Consider the following 12,632-nt stretch of genomic DNA (forward strand, 5'->3'; position numbering starts at 1 on the left):
TGAGAGAGGGAAGAATGAAATCTTGCCATTTGGGACAAAGATGAACCTAGAGTAGGCATATTATGCTAAGTGAAATAAATCAGAGAAAGATAAATACTGTATGATTTCACTTATGTAAACCTAAAAAACAATATGAATGAGCAAACAAAACAAAACAGAAACAGACTCAGATACAGGAAGCAAACTTGGTTACCAGAGGAGAGAGTTGTTGGGGTATAGGCAAAATAGGGGAAGGGGGGGATTAAGAGAAATCAAGATCCAGTTATAAAATAAATCATGGGGATGTAATATACAGCATGGGAAATTTAGTCAATATTGTAGTCACTTCTTTGATGAGACTAACTAGCCTCATCATGGGAATCATTGGGTAATGTAGAAAAATATTGAGTCACTATGACGTACCCCTGAAAGTGATAGGATATTAAACAAATAAAAGTCCATAACAGGTTTGATTGATTGATTGATTGATTGATTTTCCATAACAGGTTTTAAAGTGATCTTTTGGTAGGAATTCTCTCAGATTTTTGATAATCTTGAATCATAATTTTTCCAAAATATATTTTCAATTGCTTTTTAAAAAAACTGTTCTTAGTCAAAGTAGGTTTGGAAATGCTGCCAACCAAATTTTCTCCATAACAGTCACAATGTAAAAACTTTGAAAAGCCCTACAGTTAAAAAAAAAAAAAAAAAAAAAAAAAAGCACCTCATTTAATTTTGTTTAGCCAAATTTCCCCACAAGGAACAGCTATCAATACTCTATAAAATTAATGTTTGTGCAAGTTCAAGTATACTCCCCTTATCATTCCTGCGGAAACCTTTTAGGTATGTTTCCTTGAGGAACTAAGAATTGAGTTGCTTTAACTTTGTGCTATTGTGAACATGAATGTACAAATAATCTATTCAAGTCACTTGTTTTGATATATAACTAGTAGTAGAATTGTTGGATCATATGGTAATTCTGTTTTTAAATTTTTGAGGAACTGCCATACTGTTTTCCTAGCACCTATACCATTTTACATTCCCACTGAGATTATCTGACTATCCCATTCCCCAGCATTTCAAAACCAATGAGTTTTGGCATTGGCAACATTTCTTGCCCGATTAATAACAAAATACCTTTTGTGCTCAATACTAATTTCATTTAATGAAATGAAATGACTAATGTCATATAACAGTTCCAATCAGTTATATGATGGATTCCAGTCTTGGAGAAGTTAAAGTGTGGGGGAAAAAAAGTGTCATCTTAGAGTCCATGAAATACAGTAAATACACTAAGAGCCCCTCAAATTTTTTTTTGTATAAATTACACAGCTTTTAACAGTCTTTATAAAATAAGAAAGTAAAGGTAGCTGGTTACCAGCAGTGTATGAAAATAATTCCTAAAAACATATAAACTACCAAAACTGAAACAAGAAGAAATAGAAAATGTAAACAGAAGTTGAATCAATAATCAAAAAAACTCCCAGCAAATCAAAGACCAAGGCCAGAGGCTTCACAGGTGAATTCCACCAAACATTTAAAGAAGAGTTAATAACTATTCTTCTCAAACTATTCCAAAAAATAGAAAAGGAAGGAAAACTTCCAAATTCATTCTATGAGGCCAGCATTATCCTGATACCAAAACCAGATAAGTACTTCACTAAAAAGGAGAATGACAGGCCAATCCCTGATGAACTTGGATGCATAAATTCTCAATAAAATACTAGCAAACCGAATCCAACAATACATTAAAAAAACTCATTCACCACAATCAAGCGGGATTTATTCCTGGGTTGCAAGGGAAATTCAATATTCACAAATCAACATGATAAGCCATGTTGGTAAAAGAAAGGATAAGAGCTATATAATCATTTCAATAGATGGAAAAAAGGCATTTGACAAAGTACAACATCCATTCGTGATAAAAAAACCCTGAACAAAGTAGGTTTAGAGAGAACATACCTCAGTGTAATGAAGGACATGTATGAAAACCCACAGCGCATATCATCCTCAATGGGGAAAACTGAGACCTTTTCCTCTGTAGTCAGGAACAGGACAGGGATGTCCACTCTCACCACTGTTATTTACCATAGTACTGGAAGTCCTAACCACAGCAATCAGACAACAAAAAGAAATAAAAGGCATCTAAGCCAATCAGGAAGAAGTAAGACTCTAACTATTTGCAGGTGACATGATACTCTATATAGAAAACCCAAAAGACTCCACCAGAGAACTACTAGAACTGATACACAAATTCAGTAAGTCGCAGGATAAAAAAATCAACCTGCAGAAATCTGTTGCATTTCTAATCACCAATAACGAAGCAGCAGAAAGAGAAATTAAGGAATCATTCCCATTTACAAATACACCAAAGATACCTAGGAATAAACCTTACTAGAGACATGAAAGATCTGTACTCTGAAAACTACAGAACACTGATGAAAGAAATTGAAGAGAACACAAAGAAATGGAAGGACATTCTATGTCCATGGATTGGAAGAACAAAACCAATCTACACATTTAATTGGAATCCTTATCAAAATACCAACAACATTTTTCAAGAGCTAGAAGAACCAATCCTAAAATTTGCATGGAACCACAAAAGACCCCAAATAGCCAAAGCAAACTTGAAGAAGAAAAAGCTGGAGGCATCACAATTCTAGACTTCAAGCTGTATAACAAGACTGTAGTCAAGACAGTTTGGTACTGGCACAAAAATAGACACATAGATCAATAGAACAGAATAGAAAATCCAGAAATGAATCCACAACTATATATGGGCAGTTAATCTTCCACAAAGCAGGAAAGAATATCCAATAGGAAAAGAACTGTCTCATCAACAAATGGTGTTGGAAAACTGGACAGCTACATGCAGAAGAATGAAACTAGACCACTTTCTTACACCACACACAAAAATAAATTCAAAATAGATTAGAGTCCCGCATCAGGCTCTTCACAAGGAGCCTGCTTCTCTCTCTGCCTATGTTTCTGCCTCTCTCTCTGTGTCTCTCAATAAGTAAATAAATAAAATCTTTATATATATATATATTATATATATATATATATATATATAAAGACTAAATGTGAGACTTGAAACTATAAAAATCCTAGAGACAATAAAAGCAGTAACCTTTTTGATGTCAGCTATAGCAATTTCTTACTACGCAAGGGAAACAAAAGCAAAAGTAAATGACTGGGACTTCATCAAAATAAAACACTTTCTGCACAGCAAAGGAAACAACAAAACTAAAAGGCAACCTTCAGAATGGAAGAAGATATTTGCAAATGACATATCTGATAAAGAGTAAGTGTCCAGAATATATAAAGAACCTATCAAACTCAACACCTAGAAAAATGAATAATCCAATTACAAATTAGTCAAAAGACACAAACAGACATTTCTCCAGAGAAGACACAATACAGATGGCTAACAGACACATGAAAAGATATTCAACATCACTCATCATCAGTGAAATGCAAATCAAAACTACAATGAGATATCATCTCACACAAGTCCAGAAGGGCTAAAATAAAAAACCCCAAAATAACAGGTGCTGGCAAGGATGTGGAGAAAGGGAAATAAGTGCAATACGTGTTATAATAAATATAACTATAGATGTATCTCAGACATACAAGAGGAAAAGATTCATGTTCCATGATAGATCAAACTACTTATATTTATATAAATCATAATAAGCTTATGTATAGACCAATATTGCACTGTTGGTAGGAATGCAAACTGGTGTAGCCACTCTGGAAAACAGCATGGAGATTCCTCAAAAAGTTAAAAATACAACTACCCTATGGTGCAGCAATTGCACTACTAGGTATTTATCCAAAGAATGCAAAAATACTAACTCAAAGGGAATACATGCACCCCAATGTTTATAGCAGCATTTCTTATAATACCCATATTATGGAAAAAACCCACATGTCCATTGGCTGAATGAAAAGATAAAGAAGTAGTGGGGTGTGTGTACACATAACCACAAACACAAAGACATTGGAATATTACTAAGCCATAAAAAAGAATGAAATCTTGCCATTTGCAATGACCTGGATGGAGCTAGATAGTATTATGCTAATGAAATAAGTCAGTCAGAGAAAGACAAATACCATGTGATTTCACTCACATGGAATTGAATTGAAGAAACAAAACAAAGGGAAAGGAAGGAGGGAAAACCAAGAAACTTATGTAACTTTAGAGAAGAAAAGAATGGTTACCAGAGCGGTGGTTGGGTGGGGAATAGAGTTAAACAGGTGATGTGGATTGAGGAAGTACTTGCTGTAATGAGCACCAGGTGTTGTATGGAAGTGTTGAATCACTATTTTGTACACTTGAACCTAATATTACACTATATGTTACCTAATGGGAATTTAAATAAAAACTTTTAAAAAGTCTTTCTCAAACATATTTTTATCTCATTTCTAAAATAATGTGCTTCAAGGACAGTTTTGTTTTTCAATTTTACCTAAGTAAGACTTAGTGACAATTTGGAATAAAAGTAAAAACCCCGTAAGACAGTAAACAGTGTATCCTAGATTTTTTTTCCCATATATTTGTGATTTCTAGTATAAATGTCCTAATTATGCTTGTTTCTCTTTGTTTAAGGATTGTTCAAGTTTAGAAGAATATAACATTGCTGCAGCATTGCTCCCTTTGACCAGTGCTTTCTACAGGGTAAGTTTCATTGGTCTATACATAAGCTCATTATGATTTATATAAATATAAGTAGTCTGATCTATCATGGAACTACATGAATCTTTTCCTATTGTATATCTTAGATACATCTATGGTTATATTTATTGTAACACTTATTGCATACAGTTGACCTTGAACAACACAGATTTGAACTGCATGGGTCCACTTATTTGTGTTTTTTCTAGTAGAGTACTACAGATGTATTTTCTCTTCCTTGTGATTTTTTTTTTAAGATTTATTTATTTATTCATGAGAGACACAGAGAGAGTGGCAGAGACATAGGCAGAGGGAGAAGCAGGCTACTCGCAGAAAGCCTGATGCGGGACATGATCCCGGATCCCAGGACCATGACCTGAGCCGAAGGCAGGTGCCCAACTGCTGAGCCACCCAGGCGTCCCTCCTTATGATTTTCTTAATAGCATTTCTCTAGTTTATTGCAAGAATACAGTATATAATACATGCACCTACTATGTGTTAATCAACTATTCATGTTATCAGTAAGGTTTCCAGTCATCTCTAAGCAATGAATAGCTAGGTTTTGGGGGCGTAACAGTTATACACAGATTATTGACTACACAGAGAGTCAGTGTCCTAATCCCCACATTGTTCAAGGGCTAAAGATACTGTGTGTAGAAAATTTAATATATAATATTAAATCATCTCCTAAGATGGAACCCCACCCATTCCATCCCTCCTTTTTTTTGGGGGGGGGCTTTATTTTTCTTTAAAACATTTTGTAACACCTGAAATTATATATTCATTTTTTTACATTTGAGTATTTTCCTCTACCACAGAAAATAAATTCCATGAGGCTAGGATATTATTTCATAGATATTTATTGATAAGGCCAGGTTTATTTGTTTGTTTGTTTTTAAGTCTGTCCACACAGTTAGAGATCTTAACCCAAACGTTCCCCATTATTTGGAGCTCTTTCTCTGCTAAGTCACTGCATATCCCTCTTTCTTCCTACTTACCCCTCCCTTCCTCTTTGAAAACAGAAAGTGGAATTTATGATGTTCACACTTCTGAGAACTGGCAAGTCATACTGAACATGCTCAGGAAACAAGGACAAATCTCAAAAATGTCAAACAAATGAATTCAAGGTTTAGAGGCTAATGACAACTAATGAGCCTCACCATCATCTTTTGGTCTTCCCTCCCCAACTTAAGCCTGGCTCCAGGCCCACTTCATATTTCCTTTAATGCATACATACTAGTCTTCTCTGAACTCCCTGATCCTTCATCTCATTCCCCTGCTAGCATGGAGAACACTATTACAGAAATAGGCCAGGCTATCCTGGATCCCAAACCATGTGGGAAATTTATCTCTGTATCTCAGAGCAGCCAGAAGACTTAGTCCTCTGCCTAACAAGCCTTCATATTAGGCCCTCACCTGGCATTTGCTAAAGAAAATGACATTTTAAATCTATCCCACTTCCAAGATTTAAAAAATACTATGTAGAAATAAATAAGAAACATAGGGAAAATAAGAATTGCAATAGAAACTCAATTGCTTAAGTAACCCATTGCTTATGATTTTTTTTTAAGGAGAGTCATTTAACCATTTTATAGTGTATATTAAAGAGGGTTTGATCAGGATAGCAGAAGTACCATGAGCGATATAATTAAGGAATTTATTATAAGGGACCAGCCCTTACTTATATTATTATAAAAACTGGGGGGAAAGTTTTTGGAAGGCTTTGAATTAGGCTCTACCTGTGGGCCTGAAGTCTCTATAGGTCATGACACAGGGAAGAACAAGGACAAAGTGGAATCTGTGTATATCTCTTACTTCTTCTAACCCAAACAGTGCAAATGACCTGCAAAAAAAGCAGCACTATTAGCCATAGAGCTACACAAGCATCTGGCCCTGGGCTAGGAGAAGCTGAAGGAGATGTGGCAGGAACTGGAAAACTCTGAGCTTAGTCTCGTCGCCATATCAATGTGAGCCGGCATAGCAGTGACAGTGTGTGAGCTATAGCAGCACATCCGATATTACCTTCAAAGTGTAATGACTGCTGATTCATTTTTGTTCAAATCTTAGAGAAATTTCTCTTGTGGCCAACCCAAACCCTGGAATCATAGAGAAAAGAAAATCTGGGAAATGTCCTCACTTAGCTTAGTTTACACAGTACAAAACCATCATACTGATTTTTAGTTTTGTGGGAGTTTTTAAGTAGTTAATAAGTTGGGTTAAATGCCATATTGTTTCTCTGTGTTATCAAACAATAATTCAAACGTATGTTTTAGGAGTGGGTTTATGGATTTAATTCTTTGTTGTTGGCTTGGTTTGGCCATGAATTAGGAGCCAGAAACCATACCAGTAATATGTGCAGGAAAACCTTAAGTTATTAAGTAGTAAGTAGCAGGGGATTAACTCCCAAGAAGTAAATAGAATTCCAAAGAATACAGGCATATCAGAAATAGGGAGCAGCTACTACTTCTTGGGTGTAGGTAGAGTACCCAAGAAAGGAGCAAACTTGGAAGAAGGCTTCATCCCAATAAGACTTGTGATTCAAACCTTGCTAGAGCAATGTTTTGGCCACTGGATGGCATAGAAATTCATTGAGGTGCCACAGACCAGAGCTGTTAAGTGGGAAACTACCTCCTGAAGTTCTGGCAAAACTTGCTGGTAATCCCCCTTAGTAGAAAGCCAGTGAAACTTAATAAGAAGCCACTGTCTGGACCACCACTGAAATTCCAAAAATGGTGAGCATTTGGGGGTGTCCCGTACACCACTAGCAGGGGCATGCCATAGGAACTAGAAGGAAAAAGCACACCAGAACCAGGAAAAGAAACCACTTTCTACTGCATTGGCCCTTCAGCACTTTATACTGACAAAAGTTAGAATTGTGCCAGCTGGTAAAGGAGAAATGTTTATATGTCCAGTTCCAGTACCACAAAGCAGGGCAAAGAAAGGTCAATTTGGAGGAAAGACATTGCGTCAGTAACTGACACAGTGGGGTTAGAGAGGGTGAGGGTGGATCATACCAATTCTCAGATACTTTCTAAATTTCTAACTTATAGGGAATTATTTCTGGTGTATAATTGAGGAAAATTTTGTAGATGTAAATTGCACTATCCTGGTCACAGATTGCAAATGAGCCATGCTTATGGTGTTCAGCCAATATAAACTCCTGGGTCTTGCTCAGCATGCTTCACAGAATTGACTCAGCAGTTTGTCATATTTGAACTTACGTGAAAATATTTTTAATAATATTTATTGCACTTTTTTTTTCAATGCAACAAAACTTTATTGAACATCTCAATATACAAAGTTACTATGCCAGGTAACATATGGGCAGCCACATGAGTGAAACATTGACATGGCCAGTAGGAGCTTATATTAGTCTTTCTAATACCAAATAATAAACACATAAAACTGTTCCACAGTGCATCAACTGGAAGGGTATTTCCTTAAATAAAATATATATATGAGATTAGAAAATTCAGATACTACAGAAACATATAAAAATGCAAAACAAAAGCTTGTTTTCCCACTTCTACCCCATATCCTCTGACAGTTGGCTTATTCTTAGGGAAAAAAAAGTCACTCGTTGCCAGTAGATAAATACAGATAAAATTACTCTTTTTTTAAAAACTAATCAAATCATTTACATTGTTTTCTCACCTTGTTTTTTTCATTTAGTCATCTTGAAGATCTTTTTGTATACCTAATTAGTATATAACACTAATACCTAATTATATTAGGTATTAGTATGCAAATATATTTTTTCTTAATGAAAAGATAGTGTCTGTGTGTATGTGTGTTTATTTACCATAAGTATAAGAGCAGATTATAAAAAAAAAAGAGCAGATTATTTCATTGATCCAGGTGAAATGTGATGTTTGTCTTTTAGCATTTTCCTTTGTGTAAAAATATCTAAGATGTTTCACTTGTAACATTATATATCTTAGATCCTTGGGAATTTTTTATGCCACAACACCACAAATTTGAGGCATTTTTTCCCTTTCAGTTTTCTCACTTTTCTCTACTTTTAATGAGTTCTAAGTAACTCATGCTTCTTTAACTTATGAAGCCTTTCTTGAAGGTGATATTTTAAGAGCCAGGTTTAAATTATTAAGGATTACTGGGGATACCTGAGTGGCTCAGCTGGTTAAGCATCTTCCTTTGGCTTAGGTCCTGGGATTGTGCCCGCTCCCTGCTCACTACTCAGCGGGGAGTCTGCTTGCCCTTCCCCCCCCCACACAATTTATGCTCTCTCTCTCTCTCTCTCTCAAATAAAATCTTTTAAAAAATTGTTAAGGATTACTTTAATGGTGAAAAACAATGTAATCATTTACACTTATATTAGCTTAACATTTATATGATGCTTTCATCCTCAGTTCAGCAAATAGTTATTAGGTACGGCAAGCCCTATGCTTATGTTTGTTGCCTAATTGCAAGTGAATAGCACATGGTCCTTACCCTGAAGAAACGTACTGTCTAATGGCCTTTCATATTCATCAATCAGCTTTTAACGGAGGAACATTTCAGTTACTGAATAACATTGGGTTACCTTTTGTTTACTTAGGTCCTTTTTATTAAAAAAAAATCATGTTTTTTTAAATTAATTGAAATATATACTCAAAGTTTAAAGCAAGGATTCTTGTGTAAATGTCACTTTTTGGAATAAAAAGAATTAAAGAGTAAGCTAAAACCCAATAGTTAGAGCAGAAATAAAACCAAAATAAGATACCCTTCTCTTAATCTTTTCCCATGATAGCCTTGGACAAAAGTAAAGGCCATGGGGCCCCTTCATCATGAGCTACTGTGTAGTGCCCTCTCCATGATCCATAAATCTTAGAGTCATCCTGTTGTAGTTCTTAATCACCCAGATAATCTAGAGAGTATCCTAGAATCCATCAAAATATGAGAGATCCCTTCTTTTACTTCTTTGAGGCGCATTGGTTGGTTACTGATGCTCAAAATGAATGCCCAGAAGAATTGATGCTTTCTTCCCTGGTACTCATTGTAATTCATGTTTACGCTGGGAAGAAATAGAAATACCCTATTTGACTTAAATTCAAGCACCCTGAAGAGACACATTGCCAGATTGCAAAGATCCCCCCATACACGGGTGGCACTTTGTAGGTTATTTATTGATCAAGATAGGTCTTGCTTCGTAACAGCATTATTCAGGCTCTCATTCTCAATAGAAGTGGACTTATTTCTTCTTTAAAATTCTCATTTCATTCCAACATGTTAAAAAAAAAAACACTTATCTTCTCTAGTATCCAAAAGGATACTCCCAGAGGACTCATTTTTATTAACAGGTTTGTTGAAGTATAATTTGTATACTATAAAATTCACTCATTTTAAGGGTATATTTTAGCAATTCTTAGTATATTTACAGATTTGTATAACTCTCACACTATCTAATCTTAGAACATTTCCATCACTCCAAAAGAAATCTCCTGTCCATTTGCAGTCACTTCTCATTCCCAGGCAACTACTAATAGACTTTCTGTCCCTATAAATTTGCCTTTTCTAGACATTTCATATAAATGTAATCATATATGTTCCTTTATGTCTGGCTTCTCTTACTGAATAAAGTATATTTGAAGTTTGCCCATTTTGTTAGAAGATTTCTTTAGGACTGTTATTAATTAAGAATTCTTCATACCCAGAGTGCTTAGGTCACCTTCTGTATAGCTTTAAATTGTATCTAATTCAAGATGTAAAGTATAATTAAACTAATTCTCTTTTAGTAAATATACCAAGAAAAAAATGTGAGATGTAGAATCTAATTTTATAGTTCTTTAATTTTTCTGTTGCTAAATTGTAAACTTTGCTTATACTGTCTAAATGAATATCGACTTACCTAATTGTAAATAAATTTGAGATATAGGTATTTATCCACTTCAAAATATAAAAGCCAAAGGCAAGTAGATATATTCAGGATAGTGTGTGTGATAGGAAAATCTGTTCATTACTACCCGAAAAAAGTCCTTTGTGTAAACCTAGCTTTTACCTAATCAGTCAGAGAAGGAAAAGTGAGCATTAAAGCATGGAGAACCAGAATTTCCTGAGCCACCTCCTAAGTAATGACCTTTCTGCCACCATACTAGAAGTATTTCTCCTCCCAAACCTTGACCCCCAAAATGAGCAAACTAAAATCTGTTTTCTGCATCTTTCATGTCAAAACCTGATATTTCTTGTGTAAGCAAGCCTATGTATCAAATAGAACATGGTAAAGAACAGAAGTCCAAAGGAAAGTGATAGCAATAATAAAGACAGCTCATTCTTACTACCTAGTACAAAGTGCTACATTTGACTTGCAGGGCCTAATCCAAATGAATGGATATTATTCCCATTTTAGATGAAGGAATTTCTACCATTTAGCTAGTAAGTAGCAGAGCCATGACTCAAACTCAGTGTCTGACTCCAAAGTTTGTATTCTTTATAATAAGATTCCCCAAGTGAGTCTCAATTTATATAGCAGAGTTCTGGGAGCTTTTCATCTTTTTGCTTAGAGGTACTGAATTGACATCACTCCTGTCCCCTCATTTCTCTGACCAATATTATCCTTATATCCAGCAAGGATACTTCATTAAGCTTTGGCTTAGAGTGGGCAAAGTCAGGAAATACTGGTTAATTGGATGTTATGATTAATAAATAATTGTCACATATTATTATATGTGAATCTCTAATTTCCACGTATTTCTAATAGAAAACATACTAAGTACTCAGAATCACACCAGATGCACTTTTGTAATTCTCTGATAATTTATAAGTTACTTGAATAACTAACTGGTTTTGCCCTTAAGTTAGTAATATAGACCCTACTTGTCCTACTTTTGATATGACAACATATAGATAGGGATCCCTGGGTAGCGCAGCGGTTTGGCGCCTGCCTTTGGCCCAGGGCGCGATCCTGGAGACCCGGAATCGAATCCCACGTCGGGCTCCCAGTGCATGGAGCCTGCTTCTCCCTCTGCCTATGTCTCTGCCTCTCTCTCTCTCTGTGACTATCATAAATAAATAAAAATTAAAAAAAAACATATAGATAATTTTAACCAATGGAATCGAGATGAACCTAATTCATGATATTAAGATTGTTGCTGGAAGAAAACTCTTACAATAACATAAAAAAATAGATATTTCATCAGTTCTTCTTTCCCCTCTAATGGTAAATGACAAGAGAGATTCTTAAAAATCTACAAAATAGGAAAAGAATTTTGTTCTTCCTAAACTTCATGATCTGGATACATTGCATTTCCTACAATAGGTCTCAAAGGATGACATTTTTGGCAAAAATCGGCAGAGGGTGGTGATGAAGGGTCTTTTTTCATCTTTTTTCTTCTGTAAAATAAAATACTAAGCTTAAAAATAAATTAGCAGAAAAACATTTGAGAATGAAGACAGACATCAACAGTGGGCTGAATCCAAATTTGGCCTGGCAAAGATATGAATGTGCTTATTACAGCAGATACCTCCAGCACAGCAGAATTTTAGAATGGCCAGAGACAGTGTCTTGCTTTTATTTCCTCCCTTCATTTTCTTCTTGTTCTTTCAGACAACTTAGCATTCCTTCCTCCTCCCCTCTAAGCACAACCTCTTCTTGCTCCTCCTACTGTTTCTTTCCAGTTTTGGGTGGCTGCTTCTCTTCTCCTAGTCCTGTAAAACCTCTCCTTCTGAGAAACTGAATTACTTTAGAATTACTGTTCTTTATCAACTTATCTTCACTGTTTAGTAATATAAGGCAGTTTGGAAATTTAAAGGAACATAGTTACTTATAGATATAAAGTTACATTAACTGCCTGGTAAAAAATTGTATTTAAACTAATTTGCTGAGTGTCTCCTTTGTGTAAAATTCTGTATTAGGCATTGGGTGAGTTGCAGTGATACCTAAGACATGATTTCTGCCCCCCACGCTCCCCTGTAGCTGATTATCTTATAGGGTAGAGAGGAATGAAAATCACTACTAGTAAGCAGAATAGGAGGAAAC

General features: G+C 35.3%; 1 protein-coding gene across 3 annotated transcripts in view; it reads left to right on the forward strand.

Annotated features, from left to right (window-relative positions):
• SBF2 (SET binding factor 2) overlaps window positions 1-12,632 on the forward strand; it is a 453,884-nt gene that overhangs the window by 327,861 nt on the left and 113,391 nt on the right. For all 3 annotated transcript variants that reach the window (XM_072794105.1, XM_072794106.1, XM_072794107.1), the window contains exon 17: window positions 4,592-4,660. In XM_072794105.1, the coding sequence (XP_072650206.1) occupies window positions 4,592-4,660 (69 nt within the window). The remainder of the gene's footprint in view (window positions 1-4,591; window positions 4,661-12,632) is intronic.

This window comes from Canis lupus, chromosome 23 (assembly GCF_048164855.1).
Source record: "Canis lupus baileyi chromosome 23, mCanLup2.hap1, whole genome shotgun sequence".
NCBI classification, from domain to species: Eukaryota; Metazoa; Chordata; class Mammalia; order Carnivora; family Canidae; genus Canis; species Canis lupus.